The sequence below is a fragment of the Oncorhynchus tshawytscha genome, linkage group LG12, assembly GCF_018296145.1.
Source record: "Oncorhynchus tshawytscha isolate Ot180627B linkage group LG12, Otsh_v2.0, whole genome shotgun sequence".
NCBI lineage: Eukaryota > Metazoa > Chordata > Actinopteri > Salmoniformes > Salmonidae > Oncorhynchus > Oncorhynchus tshawytscha.
Window position 1 is genome coordinate 31,404,253 of NC_056440.1, and position 22,731 is coordinate 31,426,983.

The following is a 22,731-nucleotide window of genomic DNA, read 5'->3' on the forward strand; positions in this document are numbered from 1 at the left end:
TCTAAACAGTTTGATAAAATCTTTCTGAAATTAAAAGTATTTATTTACATTTGTGATCCAACATACACTATGACTAATACATGCAGTATTGATATTGCACTTATGAATTCAGATTGTGTATAGGCAATATTGTTAATCATTATCATTATAAACATTGCATTGACTGACCATGACCACTGACTGACCATTTGAATAAAACATAAATAAATCTCTCTCCAGTTACATTGATCAGTAAAATGGAGATTACAGAGCATATCTTTCATGAGACATTGAGGATGTGACATATATAGATTGAACCTTTAGCTCTGTGGGAACTTGATGAGATCTCAAGGGATATAGTCTGGACTCTGGATGTGAAATAGAAATGGCAACTTCTGTCTTGAATCCAATGGAGGCAGCTGGGAACATTGGTATTCATAACACAGTAAACATGGATGTGAATATCATTTGCCATACAAAAATGCCAGGTTGATTACAGTCCACAATAACTGTACCACCATATTTGCTGTAAGCAACGGGTTCTTTCTTTGGAAATTATCTAGCTAAATGTCAGTTTTTCTCTTTCTTTAAATTACATTTGTAACAAAAACATTAGTTAAATCCACAAGTTCACTCCAACAGACTTCCATCATGTGATCATAAAAAGCACGTCATTCTGTGAACATTTCTGTGGAAATTCTCCAGTAAATGGGTAGAATCTCAAAAATTCCCTGTCTAAAATAGAGCCATTGGGTGCGTTCGAGCGGATCACTTTTGTCAAGACGTTGACCATCGTCGGTCGCCACCTTTCAGAGTGTGTTGCATTATGGACAAAAAAAATGGGTCCGACCTCCGACTACTCGTCGACTGTATGAACTTTATAAAAATCATGTGATCAAAGGTCATGCAGATTCTGATGCAGTCACCTTCAAGTCGCTACAATGCAGCCATTATGGGATGCACTATTTGTCAACCAATCATTAGAGTGTTTTTTAGGGACGGGCATTCCAAGTCTTTTCGATGAGCTGGAGCTTTTGGATACGTTCACCTAGAAGAGTAGTTAATTTGGCTCCTAAACGGGTCTTCGTTCAGTAGTGCATAGAAATGGATGAAAAAAACATGAAAAATGAGTCGCTCTCCTCACTACCTATTGTTCCTGCAGTGAGGAATTAACATCTTCACAGAAAGTTTTTCTAACTTATCCACAGATAATCGTCCGGAGTTCAAAAAGCAGTAGTAGCTGTATGGAAATCAGGCAGCCAAATTAATGGCTCTTTTCCGGATGTGGACCAAAAAGATCCATTCAAAATGAGCAGTTGGTTTTTGTTTGAAGCATGTGAACTTGGCCAAAAACGTGACTGAAACAGGAACAAACTTTGCCCGGATTCTGAAGCTACAAGGTATACAAATCATCTCTAACCAATAAATTGTACACACATTGTTTTCAGTTTGTGAGTGTGTGGTATGGGGTGATAAAGTTTGTCGACATTTATAAAGAAGCACTTTTATCAACAATGTTGACACTGCCGTGCTGATTTGAGGTTTGCTGTTGGAAAATCACTAGTGTCCCACTTTCGGCAGTCACAGATGCAGCTCCCCTGACTTCTTTGACAATTTTTGTCTAAGCTTAATGCTCGAACACACCCATTGAAATAAACACAGGGTTGATAGAGAGGACATTTGTTTGAGGAAAGAGCGTCCTCTTCTGGTAAGTCAACTAATGGGCATACGTCACATTTATTCCGCATCTGCCACATACAAGAAGTATATTTCCTGTAGGCTATCCGTTCTTTTATATCTCAGTGAGACAATCACATATTGTGTCGCTTAATTTACATTTCAGACAAACCTACTCACATTACATAATACCCTGTATAGTGCACAGGTGACAGTCTCCCCTCCTCAGTTTCTTTCACAACATTAGCACGAATCACTGTGAAATCCAGCACAATAGGTACCGCTATGCATTATTTCTGTAAAACAAACATTTACGATAGTCATGCTTTATCATCCACTGACATTAGTGCGCGCAGAAATAATATTGTAGACGGAAATGACCTCACACGAAATGGGCGCATGAATAACTGAAAGAAACAGGGCTGGCTAGCTAGGTATTTTTTTATTGTATTTTTCCCCTATAGTTATTTAACCACATTGTTCAAATGGTAATATTGCTTTAGTTTCAACTAATCGAAAGTGAAAACAACGTAACTATTTTTCAACCGACTTGCAATTGCAGAAGAATGATATCGCAGAGCTGTGTTAATGTTAGCTAGCTAACTTAGCTTGCTGCTACGTTCGAAACGTCTGTTTTTTTAAGAGTTCTGCTACACAGCGTGCTTGTGTAATAATGACTCATGAACTAGCTAGGTAGTATACAGTATATAACTAGACCATCTTTGGGTAGCTGTACCATTTGTCACGTGATGTCTGTTTATGCTAGTGTTGTGATGGGTATCGGAGAGGAATATCATAGGAATTCAATATAGCTAGTCATATAAGAAGTAAATTCTGTTATTCACTAGCTAGATAACTATCTATTAATCTGGTGGTCTGTCACACTACTATTACCAGTGTAGTTCGTGATTTACATTCGTCTTGCTAGATCTTCAGATATGATTATAAATGGAAGAAGTATCTAGCATGATGATGTGTGCATGGGGTGTTAGCTAGCTAGTTATGCAACTGTAGCTACATGATCGTGTTTATTTTTCCCTTTCATGTTTCATCTCACCCAACCACATCAGCATGTGAAACATCATGGGAAGAGTGAGTATTAGCTAGTACTAGTGTGCCTTATGTGAGACAAGGAATAATCAGCAATGGCCGATGATGGGGAGCTGAACCAAATGGGGAGCCCCACCAGCTCATCTGGCCAATGTGGCCGCCAGACATATCGAAGTTGTGCCCATTCCCGCAGCCTGTTGGATGGGCTGTTTGGCTTAAGGCAGGGTGGCATCTTGTTTGATGTAGTACTCATGGTGGAGGGCAAGCCCATCCAAGCCCATCGTATCCTCCTGGCTGCCGCATGTGACTACTTCAGGTAGGCCTGTCTGCCTGACACTACTTACCATCTGCAAGACTTTAGGCAGTTCTCGCTTTGGGGAGAGGCTATTTCTCCCCTAACCCTGCCTGTGTTTTCTCCAGAGGGATGTTTGCTGGAGGTCTCAGAGAGACGCAGCTGACAGAGATTCCAGTGCATGGGGTGACCTACACTGCCATGACCAAACTTCTGGACTTCATCTACACATCGGAGCTTGAGCTAGACCTGGACAACGTGCAGGAGGTCCTGGTTGCTGCCACTCTTGTACAGGTATGTTCTTTTTTTGTGTGTCCTTTGGGTCAAAGTCATATGTCTTGGGCTGTATCCCCCGGTGACCTTTGGATTTAATATTTTGTAGATTGAGGAGGTTATTGGCTTTTGCTGTGACTTCCTCTTTTCCTGGCTGGATGACAGCAACATCTTGGAAGTTGACAAGCTGGCTGATGTGTATGGGCTGCAGCAGCTGGGGGCCAAGGTGCACTCCTACATCCTGAGGAACATTCAGACGTTCTCTCGCACAGAGGTGTACCGCCAGCTTCCCCCAGAGAAGGTCCTCAGTGTGCTGAGCAGTGACGAGCTGGAGGTCAGCTCAGAGAACGAGGTGTACGAGGCAGCTTTGCACTACCACTACAGCCCAGAGCAGGTGGAGACAGACCAGGTGTCCCTCCAGGTAAGGCCAGCCGGTTAGTCAGCCACTCGCTTTGAGACATTTGAGGCTGTTTGCCCATGGTACTGCCGTATATCAGAAGCAGTAAAAGAATGCATGCCCTCCGCTGGCCATTTTGTACTACATGAAAATCCAATAACTTTGAAAGCTGTTTCACGTTTGACCACCAGGCTTGTATAGATACATGGCTGGTGAATGGCACCATGATATCAGAGATGAACAAACTCAGATGGGCCTTTGTGTAGGGATGTGTGGAACAGACTGTTCTGCACCATTACTCATTCTCCCCCTCCCCCAGGACAATCTGAGGATGCTCGAGGCAGTGCGTTTCTGCCTCATGGACAAACAGGTGTTGCAGAGACTGTTTGGGCGGCTGAATCAGTGTCCACTGAAGGACTTTGTGGCAGCTGCACTGCGTTACCATGAGCAGGAGCTTTGGCAGCCCATCCTGCAGGGCCCCCTCACCCAGCCCCGTTCCAACTTCAACTGCATCCTTGGCTTCGGAGGTATGTTCTCCTCTGGCTCACTGACTGAGAGCGAAGAATTGTTCCAGGTCTATCACCCTAGCTGGGGTGAGTGGAGGACACTCACGGCTGCTCAAGCCCCCCGCATGTCCAACCAAGGTATCGCTGTGCTGAACAACTTTGTCTATCTGATTGGGGGAGACAAGAACACCAGCGGCTTTCGTGCAGAGACTCGCTGCTGGAGGTGAGACCCAATAGCATAGGCAGATCCACTCTAACAGAGTATCGATCTGATCATTAGGTCTGCTGTCATGATCTACTGTGTGATTCTCTTAACTATCTACCATACAGAGCAGAATGCAGTGTCTAACAATGAAAGAAGCCACTGTATAGAAGTAAAACTGTATTCTACCCTACTTAGCAAAAAGGCAGTAACTGCTCATAGCGTGGAGAAAAATGCTTTAATTTACCTTAATTTCACAGTAACTTTACTGCTAAAATGACCCCCATTTTCTCCAAAATACAATAGAGGCAGGATACTTGTCCACATGATTAAGCATGTATTTAAAGTAGCAAAAATGACTAACTCAATTTCAACCAAATGAGCAGTTACTGCCTTTTTGCTTGGTAGGGCAGTATTGGGGCGGCAGGTAGCCTAGTGGTTAGAGTCTTGGGCCAGTAACTGAAGGTTGCTAGATTGAATCCCCAAGCTGACAAGGTAAAAGTCTGTCATTCTGCCCCTGAACAAGGCAGTTAACCCAAGGCCGTCATTGTAAATAAGAATTTGTTCTTAACTAACCTGTCTAGTTAAATAAAAATACAAATATGCATTCCTATTATAAGAGTAGGCTACATGCATAACAACAGACAGGTGTCAGCTCAAAATGCCATCTGACTGATAAGTTGTTGAGTTCCCATGTAATTGAATTTGAACTCTAATTTGCTCAAAAAGGTCTGTTTACTGCTGACTTAATTTGTCCTTGGAACAGTCAGAAGTCTTGTTTTTCTTTGGATTTAAATCACTGCAGGTGAAACTTTGCAATAATTTTGCATGACAAATATCACAAAAATGCATGTTCAAAATATTACTAATTGCCAATTAATTAGCATGTCCTCTTTTTGACATTTGACATGAATTAATGAAAAGACGTGATATTTGATCTCAAGCACTCAGTCTCCTCCTCTTAGATATGACCCTCGCCACAACATCTGGTGCTCCATCAAGCCCCTGCAGCAGCAGCATGCAGACCACTGTGTGTGTGTGCTGGATGGACACATCTACGCTGCTGGGGGGCGCGACTACAGCAATGAACTGGAGTGTGTAGAACGCTACGACCCACACACCAACACCTGGGAATATGTGGCAGCCCTCAAGAGAGAGGTACGATCACGTCATGAAGAGCAAAACCTCTAAGTATGCACTCACATTGTCCATAAGAGGGTGCTAGATATTCACTGATATCTATTTGTCAGTGTATCAAAGTATGGAGGGAGAAGGGGATTTATGAGGAACCTTCCCTTGAGATAAACAACAAATAGGACCAATTCACAATTTGTGAGAATAATCAAATAAATATGGATTTCCTCCCTGAATGAGCTACTCTTGATATTCCGTGGCCCTTTGTTCTTGTTTTTTTATGTTGTGCCGATCCTATGCCTGAATACTAGTCTAGTCTTTCCTCTAGGTGTATGCACACGCCGGAGCAGTCTTGGATGGCAAGATGTACGTCACTTGTGGGCGGCGGGGAATGGCGTACCTGAGAGAGACATACTGTTATGACCCCCAGCACAACCAGTGGGCAGAGTGTGCAGAGGGGCCGGTGGAGCGGGCATGGCATGGTATGGCTGCTGTCAATGGACGGGTCTATGTCATTGGTGGCAGCAATGATGAGCGTGGGTACCGCCGAGATGTTCTCCAGGTACCGTACCTCCACTTACCAATGGTATTCAAAGTGACTGAGCAACAATTTGTAATGCAACAAAGGCTTGAGGTGTGAGATGTAAAGTAATGTACTAAGTTACTGGTCTCTTATCCAGGTGGCATGCTACAGCCCAGCAGATAACTCTTGGTCTGTGATGACTCCTCTACCAGCTGGTCATGGGGAGCCTGGTGTGGCAGTACTCGGCAGCCTCATCTACATACTAGGTGGGCGCTCTCATGACAAGAGCAACCGTATGAAATACGTGCACGTGTATAACACAGAGGCAGACCTCTGGGAGAGTGGGACAGCATTCGAGGACCGTATCTCCGGCCTGGCAGCCTGCGTGGTGCTCCTCTCCCGTGCTGTGATTGATCAAGCCAAGAACTGGGAGCAGCGCACCAAGGCATCCTGGGAGGAGGTGGATTTGGACAACTCTGAGGACTGACTGACTGATGTGGTACTGACTGTGGAGGAGGAGACTAGAGCAGTGTTCAGAGGTGGCATTGAACTGAATCTGAGGGGAATATGTTATTTGCTGAATCTTTTATTTTGCATGCAAGGCTGAATGAATCCTTGTGGTATTTCCCTAGCTTGTTTGATACAGTGGTGATGGGAGGGTAGTCTCTCCCTGCATGTTGACCACGCTGAGTGCCTCTGAACCAAAGTGTTAACCAAAACCTTTTGCCTCTTTCTCTTGTGTTGTTGCTCCAACATCTGTACTTCTGTAGGCCTTCTCCCGTCTTTGCAGCTTGCCCTCACTTTGACCTGAAGACGTTTCTGCGTGTGTGTCTGCCAGATTGACAGATTAAGGTGACTTTACCACTTTGGTCTATCACTGCTGTTCCCCCTTTACTTTATACAAAGAGGAGAAGAAAGAAATAGCCTTTTTTTAGAACACTTCCTCCACAAAATCCTACAAATGTTTCACAGCTCTTCAACTTAACAGTACAACCAGTTCAAATGAGGCACAGAGGGATATTCATTGACTATGCAATAATTTGATGAGGAGTACTCAAATGATCACGGTTAACAAAATCTATAATCTCATATTTAGTTTGACATTTTAGACCGAATAATAACCTTTGCTTTTACAGTATCATTAGATATATAATATTTCATTTGTTTAATGTTGCACTTGTGAAGGAAACAGGCCATTCATTTGCCAGCTTGGAAACCGAAACTGTTTGTCTAGTTCTGTTGAGCCGGATTCATGGTTTATGTTCCAATATTGGCCCTTATAACCACTGGTTATTACTATGATATCATGAGAATGGCATTTACTCATCATGAACTTAAAATGAATAATGATTCATTTGTCTTATTTCCACACTGTGCCTTGTTTTCTCTGTTACACTTAAGACAGGGTTTCCTGTTTGGTTAGAAATGGGCCTTTAATAATGTGCCTCTTCTGTCACAGTTTATCAAATTGTTGTTGAGGAAAGAAGTACTAATTGTTGACAGTGGATTTGAATAAAGATGTAGTAAACATGTGATTATACTACAGTTGGTACACATGAAATCATCCAGAATATTTTACCCTGCATCTCCGTAATAAAAACAAGATCATATTCTAAACCCCAAGACAACCGTTTGCCTATATATGTGACTATTTACAGAGCAGCAAATAATTGTTGAGAGTGATTTAGTGAATAATTACTGCTAATTCATGTAGTAATCATTTATTTATTTGCAATTTCCTTTATGTCCAAAGGAATTCCTCTATATACTGAGATTTACATGGTGTTGACCAGGCCTGAGTGGTTGTCTGTCCTCTCAAGGTGGTTGTTGTTGCTTATATCCTTCATCCCTCCCAGTCTCAGCTAGTTCCTCTCCATTTGGTCCTATAGCCCATTGACTTTATGAAGCTTGACTGCTGCTTTCTTCTCCAAGGCTGTTTCATCTGCAAACCCCCATCATCCCCCAGTCAGTTCCCCCCTCTTTATTTCACACTGTCATGCCAGTCCCTGGTGTGTCGTTTTGGTCTGCTGATGTGCCCTCTTGTTTTGGACATCCAGCTCAGCTCGCACAAACTGCTACGTTTTCATGATGTCCATAAACAGCAATCTATTCATTCTGACACCACTGACCACCTGGGGAATAATGAAGACATATGTCACGTATTTGGCATTGTCAGAGAGAGCTGAGGCCTTTACACACTTGAGAGTTAAGGTCGATTTAGAGCTCTTTGCTTGTCCATTATTAGAGCTATTAAAATGCTGACATTTCCTGGGTGGTGCTGTCTTGAACAGTTTATGCAGAGTGGAATGTTGGACGTGAGTGTCTTGGGGGTTGTTACATAAGATAAGTGTTTGCTCTGAGCTCTGTCCTGTCCTACTGCTGGTGATGAAAAAGGAAGGTTGGGACAGACCTGGGGAGGCAGCTCTGCACTTGAAAAGGGTCCTGCTGACCATTTGACATCTGTCAGGGGAGGAAGTGGGCCGGGCCTAAAGTCCAACCCTCAGAACATCACACTCCTCCACCCAGTTAGGTCATGTTGAGGAGCATGCATGGATGTAAACTATCTATCAGCACTAACATCAGCCTGTCTTCTGATTATCTCAGTCGACTGACTATACAGCATGTGTTCTGTATGACCGTTCATTGATATCTGTTTGGCTGTAGAAATGGGCACAGTATTTAGATTATAGTCCAATAAGACAAATGCCCTATCAGTTATTTAACATCACAGATGTTGCTTGCTATTCTAATATTATTTGTAAAATGAGAACACTGGGGGAGTAATTCTTTGTGGTGATTTGGGTCACAGTTATGCAACACTGGGTCACTTTGTTTTCCACTGCACTCCCTATGAACTCTGGTTATTGAACCTAAAACATTGTGTATTTTGACTTCCAAGTTAATTTTCATCATGTTAAATCAATTTAATATATTGAAGAGGTGTTCTTAAATCAGTATTTGTTTTTAATTCCAGTAGCAGTACATACCCGTACTTATGTCTGTGGTACTGCTGATAGCCCTGTCCTGACAAAAAAAACACAAACAGGATATTGGGGGAGTTAAACTTAAAAAAAAAAAATCTTCTTCCTGTATTCGCCGGTCAGCCATAGCCCAAACCATTTCCCACCCTCAAGTACCAACAGTCTGCTGACTCAGCATCTCCTCCTAGAATAAAGGATGGGGAATGGAATATGCTCCTGGCATATCTCTACTAGACCAGAGAATAGATCAAATAATGTTGCAATTCGCTCCAAAGTGCTCTCACTTGGATTGGATCTCATTTGATAGCTGGGGCCCCAGCGATCTATGACTGTCCAGGATATTTTAATTTAATTACAGTGATCTTCTCTGCCACTACATTTCCGCCACATCAAATAATCAGTAATGACTAGGATGACTCTACTGTGACATGACTCACTGAGATGGAAAGATCAATTCTAAAGTTAAATTGGGACCTTTTATACAGAACGTCCTCTATTCTTCTCCCGACACCAACACTGTCAGATAGGGTAAACAACGTGCGCATCATGTATCAGCTGGGTAGAGTGAGTTCATCAGGAGAGGAGGGCGGGAGAAAGGGAGCCAAAGATTTTCCCCACTAATGTCACAAAGAGCCTACTAATGAATTGAGCTGAGTAAAAGCCCTTGGCAGCATTGTCCCCTGGAGGACGACTCCCACCCTCCCTCCCGGGCTTTACGGCAGTCATTAGCAGCTGACATCCGTGAAAAGGGGCCATCAGGCTGCTCTGTGCTTGCTGCTGTGAAAGGAAGCCAACTGCCCCCAATTTTCATGCTCTTAACGCTCGTTCAGGGGGAGAAAGATGACCGTGGCATGTTTTATTACGCAAGTGGGTAAATCTCAGCAGGTGAAGTCACTCCCCTGGCCAGAGGCACAATAGTGCAGGGTCTTTAATGCATGCTGAGCCAAAGGAAACTGGAGTGTGGTCCTCGTTAGGTCAACAAAGGTAAAATACAAACACCAGAGTAGGAAGTGTTGCTATGTGATTTTCAAAAGTGCAAAGACACAGATGAACAAGGTTATGGAGTGTGGATAACAGTTTACCATCTTTAATTCTATATCCTATCAACCTGAACTTGCATTAGGTCATCTATTTTGACCTCAAAATCTGACAGCAATAATCAAATCCGAGAGAACTGAACTCATAGAAAACAGCCAGTGGAAAGTCCTGATATCCCAAGAAGGGAGATTGATCAAGGCCCAAATTCAGTTCAAGGCTCGTTCAGAGGGAGAAAGCGCTATGACATACTTTTTTTTAAAGGTAATTTATGCTTGAGCCAACCTGCGCAGAGTTTACCATTAATGTGATCTCCACAAACGTTAAGGAAAATGCCTTTAAAAGTTGCGTTGACTGCTGTATTGTCATGCACTATAATGCACCAGGCTCCCAAGAAATTAATGCTTCATTAGCTTTGAAGAAAACAGTGAAAAACAGTTAGAAGTTTTTTTTAATTCCATACAGATGACATTAACATATCAGTAAAGCAATTTATTACACACAAAATGTTTTTATTTTTTACAAAAATATTTACCAGGGAGAAACTAAATCCAAACACGAAATAAATAGACAATTCAGCAATAAACATACATTTCACTGGGAGGAACGCATACATTTTTCAGGCCTTAGGCCTAAAGACAGTTGTGATATCAAACCAGTCCGTCCACACCACTACTCTGGTAAGTCATTCTGAAGTATATTGTCTCTGTTCCACTCCGTTATTCTCTCTGCTGGTTGGCATTTCTCCTGACCCAGGTCCTTCTCTTTCAGCCCCAGCATACTGTAGTATGGCCGTGAGCTCTGGATCAGCAGTCAGGGTGCGGTGTTGGACTTGGGACAGAAGAAACAGGTATGACAGCATAGTAGCATTTATGAGGTCTCGCTGAGTCACTTGTGAGACTGCAGTCCTTCTCTTTTGGGAGAAACTGAGGAAATGCTTTCACCAGCACGAGTAAGAGAAGAGTGGGTACTGGCTCCATTCAGCCACATTGCCATGGTGATATCCGTGGTGCACAGCCGGGGTACTGTAGTCAGAGGGCAGGTGGTGAGGGGGAGGGTACTGGACGGGGCTGGGGCCGCTCCACTGGCCCAGGGTCTGCTCGGTGCTGTAAGGGGTGTAAATGTGGTGGCTGAGGACCCCTGGCTTGCCTGCCTGGGCCATGTTGAGCACCCCTGTGTAGTCCTGGTGATGTCCTCCAGAGGGCTGGGTGCCACAGGGAGATGGTCCGATCTCATGGGTAGAGGGCTTGGAGGCCTCATGCTCTGGGACTGTGGCTACATCAGAGACTCTGGACTCAAAGCTGGCGCGTCCAGAACCCCCGTTGCTGCTGCCTACGCTGGAGGAGGGAGATGGAGACTTCCCGTATTCATGGAACCTGAGGACAGAAGAGAAGGCAGGGTGGTGGTCAGTGTTATCTGCTTTGATGACAATGTAGCAGTGAGATATACAGCAGGATGAACATGACAGATAGCATGCTGTGGTGCCTACCTGTACGGCTGGTATGAAGCCGGGGCTGGTACTAGCTGCTCTGCATTGTACATTTCTCTGGCGTCAGGTCCAGGGGGTGAATCTGTCCGGACGTGGTGGCCATGCTCCCTCTCAGGCCCCCAGGGGGAGTAGCGTTCCTCTTTCACCACTTCCTCCTCTTTGGTTTTGGGGAGTTCTGCTTGCTCTCCTTCGTATCCTTCAAATGATGACCTGGGGAAGTCTGAAAAACATACATGACATCAGACCCATTAAGCTCAGGGAAGAACTATTTCTACATGAAGGGATGAGTAATTTGGTCACCAAATGGTGAAATCCAATACCAGGAGGACTGTCCTCATCTGACTCTCTGCTTAGACAATCAATTTTCTTTGCTTTATTCTCTGGGCAGGCTGGGTTTCTGTTAGCGCGCCTGCAGCGGGAAAGATAATAGGGCCGATCATTAGTGAACTTATATTCAAGACAAGCATATAATAGAACAATAGTTATAGTAACTATTCTACCTTTTTGTATTAGTTCCTTCGTCTCTAAAGCCTTTCGCAAATGGGTTGTGGTCGATTTTCAGCTTGGTTATCTAGGGGAGAAAGAGTTGCTTTAAACACCTAGTGCCTTGTTACCAGATGCTTGCTTGGGGAAATAAAGGGTAGTGCCCTGCTCTGCCAGTGACTGCAGTGAGACTGACCTTAGTGTTCTGGTAAGCAGTGACGGAGGTGAAGGAGGTCTCAGGGAAGGTAAAGGTCTGGAATACACTCCAGCGTACACTGTACATGTCGTCTGCCTGGACAATGTGGAAGCGCGGGTGGTAGCGATGCATGGAGTGCAAAATGATCTGATAGAGATGCACAGTTAGTTTAGTCACTGGAACAATGACAACACTTAATATCATCAAAGCTCTATAGAAGAAGTCTATATCTATTATTACAGAGCTTGACAATGCCTTCTTACATGGCCATGTTGGTCTAGGGTGTTGTTGGTAAGCTTGAGCTTGAGGAAGGACACGGTCTGTTTCATCCAGTGGCTCCCAGGGGCTGGAGAGTCTGGATGCAGGTACGTCCGGCAAGGGGGCTGTGGCTCTGCTTTCCCAGCCACTTCCCATTTCTCTTTATTCCACTGGAAGGAGACCATGAAATTGAATAAAAACAAACTTTGTTTTTCTGTCATACAAGGAGGGTGAGGTGATTTTCAGAGGATCCCTGCCTAACTTTAAGGAGGCTAAAAGAGAGAGTGATAGTTTGGCTTGCACCACCCACAGAGAGAAGGGGGCAAACAGCAGGGGATAGAACAACAGGAAGAGATAATGCCCTGTGATGTCCAATGTCAGAGGGGTGATGAGCAGAGGCTGGAGTGGAGCTGGATCTCGTCTGTAGATGCTGGCCATTAGAGAAAAGCTATCGCTAATGTCAAGATTGTTTTTAACACGCCGGGGTTGTGTCATTTCTAAATGTAAAATTCTCCATGATTTCAATGATTTTGCTCATGAAAGACAATGGATATGTATTAAAGTGCAAACATGCTAAAGGTTCTTACCTTATACCTGAAACCATCCACAGGAACCATGTCAACCAGCAAGATGTACTTGGAACAAGGCATCAGCCCAGAAAGGTTGATTTTACAGTGTGGAAACATTCTCCTGTAAAATACAAGGATAATCATTATCATGACAGTCCACACAAACAAAATGCTACTTCTTGAAGCAATTTCGATCAAGTACATTGTAATTGATCATGGCAGATAGAATTGGAAGCTGTGGTTATCTTACCTGCCCGGTTTAGTGATAATCATCTCTGTTCCAATTTCATGGAAAGACTTCAGAGTTCTGGGTCCTCCAGAGTCATCCTGATGTTGCCTTGGTGATAGGCGTCGGGACCACCGGGAATAGAGGAGGAGGGTGGAGCAATAAAGTTGGACTTCATGTCTAAGATGTAGATGTGGAAACCATCATTAAGACACAGCCATAAACCAAAACTGATGGATGACTAGCTGATCAAGATGAGAACTGAATAGGCCGGGATAAAGAGGAGCATTTCATATACACAGAGTAGACTAAGAATACAACCCAAACTATTGATATAGGCAATGAGAGCTTATGATTTGAATGTGTGATGTCCATTGGGAGTCCAAGGGAGGTTTGATGACAAAAGAAAGAGCTTCAGGACCAACACTCACCTCTGATGGACTGCATTCTTTAGATGAGTTGGTGCAACAAGAAGAGGTGCGCCAAAAATATAATGTATCAGTAAACTGGATCAGTGATATCCAAAGTAGTTCACAGTCCCTCCTTGGTGCTGCACATCTGTCTTGGGCTTTCAGTATATTCCACTGGTGCCGGAAGCATAAATTGAGGGGTGGTAGGTCCAATAGTGTTCTAACAGCAATCACTTCGGGCACTCTAGAACTGTTCAACTGGAGGACAAGGTGTCCCTGACTTTTAAGGAGATCCCAGGGGTGGGAGTGGCCAGGAGAGAGAGCCATTCCCAGGCTTTGAAGTGGCACAATGATGAGTCAATGTCCCACTGTGATTGGAGGGTTGTGGAAATCAAAGGGACTTAACAGGGCCTTGATACCGTCTCCACAGGAAGGGGGACGGAGGAAATGCATCTTTATTAACTGCTAAGAGACTTTTAAACAAATATGGACAGGCTTCCCCACTGGAGAACGGGGCCTGCAGCGGCACCAAAATCTGTGTAAATATCATTCACACAGACGTAATCACACACAGAAAGTCCATTTAGTGTCCTCATGCAATGTGATAAAATAGCCATTATAATTCATTTGACACAGTTAATACAAGTTCAAGGAAGTGAGATCAACCCTCACAAAATATAACATTTGAGTCGGGGTTGCAAAGCTACTGATAAAATTAGGGTTGCAAAGCTACTGATTTTCCAGAATTACCAATAATAACAATAATTACTTCAGTAATTTTGGTATTAAACAGAAAATCTATGGCAATCTAACTTTGCTAGTTTATAATAAAAAATAAATAAAAAATGTATCCATATATAGTATTCCTTTTTGTAACTATCTCCATATTGTCCATCAGTTTCTAGTAGATAGACCATATGGTTCAAGAGAAAATAACCTTATAATTAAAAAAGCATCTAATCAACAAATATTATTTTGTCCATTATTGAAATTTTATGTGCACGATTTAAAAATAAAAAAAAGTTAACCTTTATTTAACTAGGCAAGTCAGTTAAGAACAAATTCTTATTTTACAATAATGGCCTACCCCGGCCAAACCCTCCCCTAACCCGGACGATGCTGAGCCAATTGTACGCCGCCCTATGGGACTCCTGATCATGGCCAGTTGTGATACAGCCCAGGATCGAACCAGGGTCTGTAGTGATGCCTCTAGCACTGAGATACTGTGCCTTAGACTGCTGTGCCACTCAGGAGCCCCCCAAAACATAAAAAGGACATAAAAATCCTTGAATGATACCAAAATTCTGGTAGTTTACTGGTAAACTTTGAAAGTTTCCAGGACTCATATATATATATATATATATTTATTTATTTATTTATTTATTTATCCTCCCTTTGCAACCCGTGTCACATTCCTTAATTCATGTTTTTGCCAAACGCCAGCCCAGACACTTTGTTTACTATAATGCTGAGGGATGGGGCTGGACACATGTAACCTTGTCTCATTCTCCATCTGAGAAAGTGAGGAGTGTGTGAGGGACCAATAAACCTATAATGGTGTAATAACTTACAATAATACCGGTGTCTTTCTGCAGGTGAGTCTTACCTGGGGGTGAGCCAGGTTGGGTGTTGGGGCTGGAGGCAGTGCCCCGGGGTTGTGTATTGATCTGTCTAGACAGGACAATGCTCCGATAGATAATCTCATTAGGGCAGTTTCCCTTGTAGGCCACAGTTTCTCCATGCGGAGAGGCACTGTATGGGCCAGCAATTAACAGTCAGTTAGCACCACAGGGCCAAGGCACCACAGCTTGAAAGAGACAGAGACAGAATGAAGGCTGGGCACAACCTCCCCTCCATTCCAAAGGAGCCCTCCCTCCCACAATCGCCATCTTCCAGGCAAATCCACAAGCGTCCATTGGCTATGTGTCCTCCTGCATTCACCTGTATTCCCCTCTGTTACCACAGGCTAAACAAATGCTAAACAGAGAACCATTCGCAGCACTTCAGCAGAGTTCCTCCTCATCTCCACTTCCTCTGGCACTTAAAGTTCCTCAAATACCCTCAATAGATCTACAAACATGTCTCACTCAGCTTTGTTCTACAAAACCAAGCAGTTTTCATACAGTCCCTATACAATTAGTCAGTCTCTCATTGTATGCTTATGTGGGCATATTGCATACAGTTCCTCCAGGGGTAGTATTGTATGGTCCAAGTTTCCATAGTATTATTGTGAGCCCAATTGTCTTTGTAATTTGCGTCTGTGAATCTCTATAAGCCTATCACAGGAGGTTGGTGGCACCTTAATTGGGGAGGATGGGCTCGTGGTAATGGCTGGAGCAGAATCAGTGGAATGGTATCAAATTCATCAAACACATAGTTTGTGTTTGATGCCATTCCATTTACTCTGTTCCAGCCATTATTATGAGCTGTCCTCCCCTCAGCAGCCTCTACTGAAGCCTATGTTATCATGTGGGAGACCATACTGTAAGTATGGAACCCCATTTTTGAGAAATAGTAGAATAATTCAAAATTGATCTTGATACCTTAAAAGGTCCATAAAGTTAGCCCTTTGGAAATGGCTGTATTAAACCAGGCAACTAGAGAAACATCCCTCTAAGGAATAGCAGTTAAACAGGCCACAGGAGAGGTTTACAACTAGAAAGCCTGGGCTGTGAGAATATTGACTGGTTATTTTAAAGAGCTTAAGTTGAGTCAATGTATATTTCTCCCATTACTCCAACAGAACCACTCAGAGAGACCAGCATTGGATTTTCACAGCACAGGTCCTCACGTTTACTCTAAAAGGCTATTTTGGAGGGGGAAAAGACAGATGTCACATGCATAACTGGTTCCACCAATCCCCCTGCATAGAGGGCCAGCCTGCTAGTAGCACTCTGAGCTTTAGGAAGTGTGATGTGGTTTCAGTCTCCTTATATGTGAAACCAATTGTTGCTGAGGAGTTATTAATCACAGGTTCAATGTTGCTCTCCTCACTTTGCACTTCTGAGGACAAATGCATATTCGCAGGGCCTCTTGTGCCGTCTCCCTCGCGAGAGCTTTCCTGCAGGGGCTTCCTACCAGTCACCCAGCATCAGTCCTCTCAAAGCCGTGTCATGAGATATCAAAACAAGGATGGCTCAGCTCTTTGTGTGATTACAAGAGTGTGTCTATTTCAGGAAATGGAGAAAGGACCAATTTTGACGTGGAATATTTTAGGTAATCATGGTTTAAAGGCTTACAGGGAAGTCTAATGTGAGCATGTCACTTTCAGAGCTAAGGTGTACATTTCAGTGGTGGCGGTGTCAATCCCATTACGCAGTGAAGATGGAGGTGATAGCCAGGTGTGATAGCCAGGCTGTTGTCCGTGGCAGAGGATACAGGCCAGTCAGGGTGGCAGGTGAGGGTCTACTATTATATTTTACAGATGCTGCTGTCTGCTATATTTAGACGTGGGTAACACATCAGGGGAATTGTGGCCTTGAAGACAATGACTGAGTTAATAACTAGTGTAGCTAACTATAATCACAGTGAAGTGACCCAAATAGTTGTTATTCAATCTCTATGAATGATTTCAATGAGTCAACACTGAAGCGCTGGGTTGTAGATCTATGACAAAATATGTCAAACAACATAAATATTCCCTTTATTCTCAACATAACGTATGAAAAGAGGAATAAAGACCATCCCTAACATGATCTCTACACTGGATGTAACAAAGTTGTAGAAAGTAATACCATTGCGGGGGCACCGGTTAGTCGAGGTAATATGTACATGTAGGTAGAGTTATTAAAGTGACTCTGCTCACTCACCAAGTTTGTGTCAATAGAGCTAATGTTTCTTGACTGTTCTCCAAGTCCGATGAGCCTACTAGGGCCCAACCTCCCTGCAAAGCATTGGTCCTCAGAGCGGTCTATGGCGGGGCCGCTGGCCAGGCCACTCTGTCTGCTCACTGATAACCTTTACCACTGATGCTCTACCTCCCAGGTGTCAGTCTCTGGCCATTTGTTTTAACTGTGCAGATCCCCTTGTGCTGAATAGTTAACAGCTGCCAATACACAGCCTGGCCCAAGGATCAGACGGCTATCCTCCAGCCCAATAAAGAGCCCCTGCAGTGGGCCGACGAGAAATCTCACACCTTTGGCCCACATTAACTATGCAGCATGCCCTTTTGATGCCTTAATTGGTTACTTTGAGGGGTTTGTATAGATAGCAGTCGCTGGCTAAAGACAACCTGATGTCAGTGGTGCTCCAATCTCTTCTGATTCAGCCTACCGGTACATCACCTCAAACACTGGAAAGACTCACCTTTGTTAAACCTGACATCAGGGCTATTAGTTTTGTCATTTTGTGATTGTTGGCTGACAACTTCATCTCAAGTGCAGTTTGTTTCAGCTATAAACAATGACTATGATGTTCTTAATCAATGAATCTTAAAGATGATTGCACAATAACACAGGATACATTCTGAAAGGATTAAATTTATCTAACATAGCGACAACACTCCCTTTTTCTCTGCAAAACACTGAGCACAGAAGAAAACTGTCAGTGAGGCACTTCGGAATTTGTTTAAATGCAATGTTTTAGTGAATTACATTTGCATTCTTTAGATGAATACTGTAGATAATATAGTCTTGCCCATAATTAGTCACCCTTGATATATTGTATTCTCATAACATTTGGTAAATGATATATTATAATAATACAATTGCTCAAAGAGATTTTGCTTCTGTTTTTCAACGCCAAACCCACCACTACTGTGTATGGCACCACTAGCTGTATTGTCATGTCATCTGAGCATAGCACCAGTTCCAATCCAAGTGCCAATGTCGTTAATCAAACTCCAGGTGGTGCTATGGTCAGATTACATTGAAAAACAAGCTTTTTTTGGCCACGTACACACACCAGTAGTTGGTTTGACGTCGAAAAACGGAAGCATATGCAGAAAAGTACCTCGTGGTAAATTATGGTGGTGCATCTTTGATGTTATGGGGATATTTTGCTTCTACTGGTCCTGGGGTCTTTGTTAAGGTCAACGACATCATGAACTCTACCAAGTACCAGGACATTTTAGCTCAAACATGGTTGCCTCTGCCAGGAGGCTGAAAATTGACCGCAAGTGAATCTTCCAACAAGACAATAACCCCAAACACACATCAAAATCCACAAAGAAATGGTTAATTGACCATAAAAATCAAAATTTTGCAAAGGCCATCTGTCTCCAGACTTGAACCCCATTGGAAACCATGAACCCCATTGGAAATGAGTGGCGCAGCAGTCTAAGGTACTGCATCTCAGCGCAAGAGGCGTCACTACAGTTCCTGGTTTGAATCCAGGCTGTATCACATCCGGGCGTGATTGGGAGTCCCATAGGGCGACGCACAATTGGTTAAATAAATCAAAAACGTTTCAGAAAAAGGCTGTCGTTTTCCTTGTAGGGTGCTAGAGTACTGAAAACAATATACTTTTAAACAAAATCTCATTCTCTGAGCAATTGTATTAATATAAAATATATATATATTTTTTTAAATTGAGCATGCAATATAGCTCAATATTTGTATTATTTATTTTAATAATATTTGCTCATCTTTATCAATGGTGACAATTATGGATCGGGCTATAGGTAGGTACAGTTGAAGTTGGAAGTTTATATACACTTAGGTTGGAGTCATAAGGTTGGAGTTTTTCACCAGCTCCACAAATTTCTTGTTAACAAACTATACTTTTGGCAAGTCGGTTAGGACATCTACTTTGTGCATGACACAAGTAATTTTTCCAACAATTGTTTACAGACAGGTTATTTCACTAATAATTCACTGTATCACAATTCCAGTGGGTCAGAAGTTTACATACACTAAATTGACCTATTTTAAACAGCTTGGAAAATTCCAGAAAATGATGTCATGGCTCTGGAAGCTTCTGATAGGCTAATTGACAATTTGAGTCAATTGGAGGTGTGCCATGGGAAAATCAAAAGAAATCAGCTAAGACCTCAGATTTTTGTTTTAGACCACAAGTCTGGTTCATACTTGGGAGCAATTTCCAAACGCCTGAAGGTACCACGTTCATCTGTACAAACAATAGTACGCAAGTATAAACACCATGGAACCACGCAGCCGCCATACCAATCAAGAAGGAGAAGCGTTCTGTCTCCTAGAGATGAATGTACTTTGGTGCGAAAAGTGCAAATCAATCCCAGAACAACAGCAAATGACCTTGTGAAGATGCTGGAAGAAACAGGTACAAAAGTATCTATATCCACAGTAAAACGAGTCCTATGTCAACACAATCTGAAAGGCCGCTCAGCAATGAAGCCACTGCTCAAAAACCTCCATAAAAAAGCCACTGCACATGGGGACAAAGATAGTACTTTGTGGAGAAATGTCCTCTGGTCTGATGAAACAAAAATATAACTGTTTGGCCATAATGACCATCGTTATGTTTGGAGGAAAAGGGGGAGGCTTGCAAGCCAAACAACACCATCCCACCCGTGAAGCACGGGGGTAGCAGCATCATGTTGTGGGGGTGCTTTACTGCAGGAGGGACCGGTGCACTTCACAAAATAGTTGGCATCATGAGGGGGGAAATTATGTGGATATATTGAAGCAACATCTCAAGACATCAGTCAGGAAGTTGAAGCTTGGTCGCAATTGGGTCTTCCAAATGGACAATGACCCTAAGCATACGTCCAAAGTTGTGGAAAAATGGCTTAATAACAACAAAGTCAAGGTATTAGAGTGGCCATCACAAAGCCCTGACCGCAATCCTGTAGAAAATTTGTGGGCAGAACTGAAAAAGTGTGTGAGCAATGAGGTCTACAAACCTGTCTCAGTTACACAAGCTCTGTCAGGAGGAATGGGCCAAAATTCACCCAACTTATTTTATTATTATTTTACCTTTATTTACACCGTTTTTTCTCATTGAGATGATCTCTTTTCCAAGAGAGACCTGGTCCAATAGCAGCAGGGGTTTCAGACAAAACAACTTACCTACACTAACACAACATTAAACAAAACTATAAGCACACATAGAACAAAAATATTGTACATTAAAAGCACGAAAGTCTTGACTAAAAACAGCTGGCCTAAAAACAATTACACTCTTCTGTGATATATATATACGTCGATCAAGTGTTTAAACTCCACCAACAAAACTAGATCATCAAATTTTTAAATGTTCAGGAGAGAATTCCAGGATCACCGAGCTATGTAACTAAAACTATTTCTACCATGACCTGTTCCAATTATTGGTACTGTTAGAAGCATAAGAGAATGGGACCGTAATTCATATTCATTTACCAACCTGACTAAAAAAGAACAGAGATAAAATGGCGTTTCACCCAATATGGTCTTATAAATCAGTGTATACCAGTGTTTAAGCCTACTCAAGGTCAATGACGACCAGCCAACTGTAATGAACCTGAGGGCTGCATGTTATCACTAAAATGTAAAACCGCCAGTAATGTACATTGTACATTGAGGCCTTCCTGGCCTCAAAAGAAAAACAAGCCTTATGCCGGTAATAAACACCTATTTTCAGCTTGAGCTTCCTTATCAAGTTCTCTACATGCACAGTGAAGGTCAGCTTATCAAGCCACACCCCCAAATATTTGTACACTTTAACTTGCTCTATAGTATGTCCAGCCAATGTTTTTGATTCATTTTATTTTACTAGGCAAGTCAGTTAAGAACAAATTCTTATTTTCAATGATGGCCTAGGAACAGTGGGTTAATTGCCTGTTCAGGGGCAGAACGACAGATTTGTACCTTGTCAGCTCGGGGACTTGAACTTGCAACCTTTCGGTTACTAGTCCAACGCTCTAACCACTAGGCTACCCTGCCACCCCATGTAGCAATGACATGATTAGTAACATGCCTGGCATTTGAAAATACCATGCATTTTGTTTTACCCGAATTTAGAACCAGCTTTAAATCATACAGATTCTGTTGTACGATATTAAATGCTCTTTGGTCATTTTCAAAAGCTAAAGAAAAACTACTACCACTTTAATAAAGAACAGTATCATCTGCATAAAAATTAACATCCGCTGTTTCAATAAGATCCCCAATGTTGTTGATATACAAAATGAACAACAGTGGGCCCCAAATATATATCCGAACCCTGCGGAACACCTTATTGTGGGAAACTTGCGGAAGGCTACCCGATACGTTTGACCCAAGTTAATCAATTTAAAGGCAATGCTACCAATTACTAATTGAGTGTATGTGAACTTCTGACCCACTGGGAATGTGATGAAAGAAATAAAAGCTGAAATAAAGCATTCTCTCTACTATTATTCTGACATTTCACATTCTTAAAAGAAAGTGGTGATCCTAACTGACCTAAGACAGGGAATTTTTACTAGGATTAAATGTCAGGAATTGTGAAAAACTGAGTTTAAATGTAGGTGGCTAAGGTGTATGTAAACTTCCGACTTCAACTGTAGTTAACTTCTTCCTGTTGACAGACAGATAAAACTGAACAAATCACTTACCAACCCCCTCTGCCCTATCAAGGCTTGGAGAAGAGAGATCTCAAATCTACAACCTAGTGGATGGGGGATCACACATTTGGTCCACCTCATAAGAAAACAAACCTCAAATGTAGCTTTCCTGACAAAGGGGCAAATGACAAACTCACAGCACTTCATAAGAAACTTCTGGAAGTTGCTAATGAAGGCTAATGACTTCCCTCGTGTCAGAGACTTCACACTGAAGTGTACGAGCCCTTTGACTAAAACGTCAGAGAGACAGGGTGGTCTCAGCTAGAGGAGATTATGGAGATAGAAAACATGATTGATACACTGGGGACATGTTGGTGGAAAGAGTGACACTTTGCCACAGGTTGTTTTGTTTAGGTCAAACTTCACTGGAATTGTAGTCTGTAGAACTAAATGACATTGAGGTTGTCTTGCCAATTGGTCTAAACTACTGTATACATACAGCTTTTGCAACCAATACATAACCATTACAGCTGCCAGAGGTTGAAGTTCAAACTAAATATGAAAACAAACAGAAAATGTAAGTAATTGAAATAAGAGTTAAAGACCAGGTA

At 42.6% G+C, this 22,731-nt stretch overlaps 2 protein-coding genes across 4 annotated transcripts; one reads left to right on the plus strand and one right to left on the minus strand.

Annotated features, from left to right (window-relative positions):
* The first annotated feature begins 901 nt into the window (after nt 1-901).
* klhl22 (kelch-like family member 22) lies at nt 902-7,656 on the plus strand. 3 transcript variants are annotated; one of them, XM_024438842.2, is made up of 8 exons: nt 902-1,379; nt 2,727-3,022; nt 3,127-3,292; nt 3,381-3,692; nt 3,988-4,397; nt 5,342-5,534; nt 5,839-6,072; nt 6,191-7,656. In XM_024438842.2, exons 2-8 carry the CDS (start codon nt 2,802-2,804, stop codon nt 6,518-6,520), a joined length of 1,866 nt encoding a protein of 621 aa, XP_024294610.1. In that variant the 5' UTR covers nt 902-1,379; nt 2,727-2,801; the 3' UTR covers nt 6,521-7,656. The 3 variants fall into 3 exon arrangements, with proteins under 3 accessions (XP_024294610.1, XP_024294609.1, XP_024294611.1); XM_024438841.2 differs by lacking the exon at nt 902-1,379 and adding an exon at nt 1,987-2,090; XM_024438843.2 differs by lacking the exon at nt 902-1,379 and adding an exon at nt 2,100-2,349.
* Nucleotides 7,657-10,505: 2,849 nt separating this feature from the next.
* tbx16 (T-box transcription factor 16) lies at nt 10,506-14,214 on the minus strand. Its single transcript, XM_024440612.2, is given in 10 exon segments — nt 10,506-11,425; nt 11,539-11,758; nt 11,859-11,947; nt 12,039-12,109; nt 12,218-12,364; nt 12,481-12,645; nt 13,063-13,165; nt 13,295-13,346; nt 13,349-13,450; nt 13,702-14,214. Coding segments are annotated over 10 exon segments (1,401 nt in total). The 5' UTR covers nt 13,718-14,214; the 3' UTR covers nt 10,506-10,989.
* Nucleotides 14,215-22,731: the final 8,517 nt, after the last annotated feature.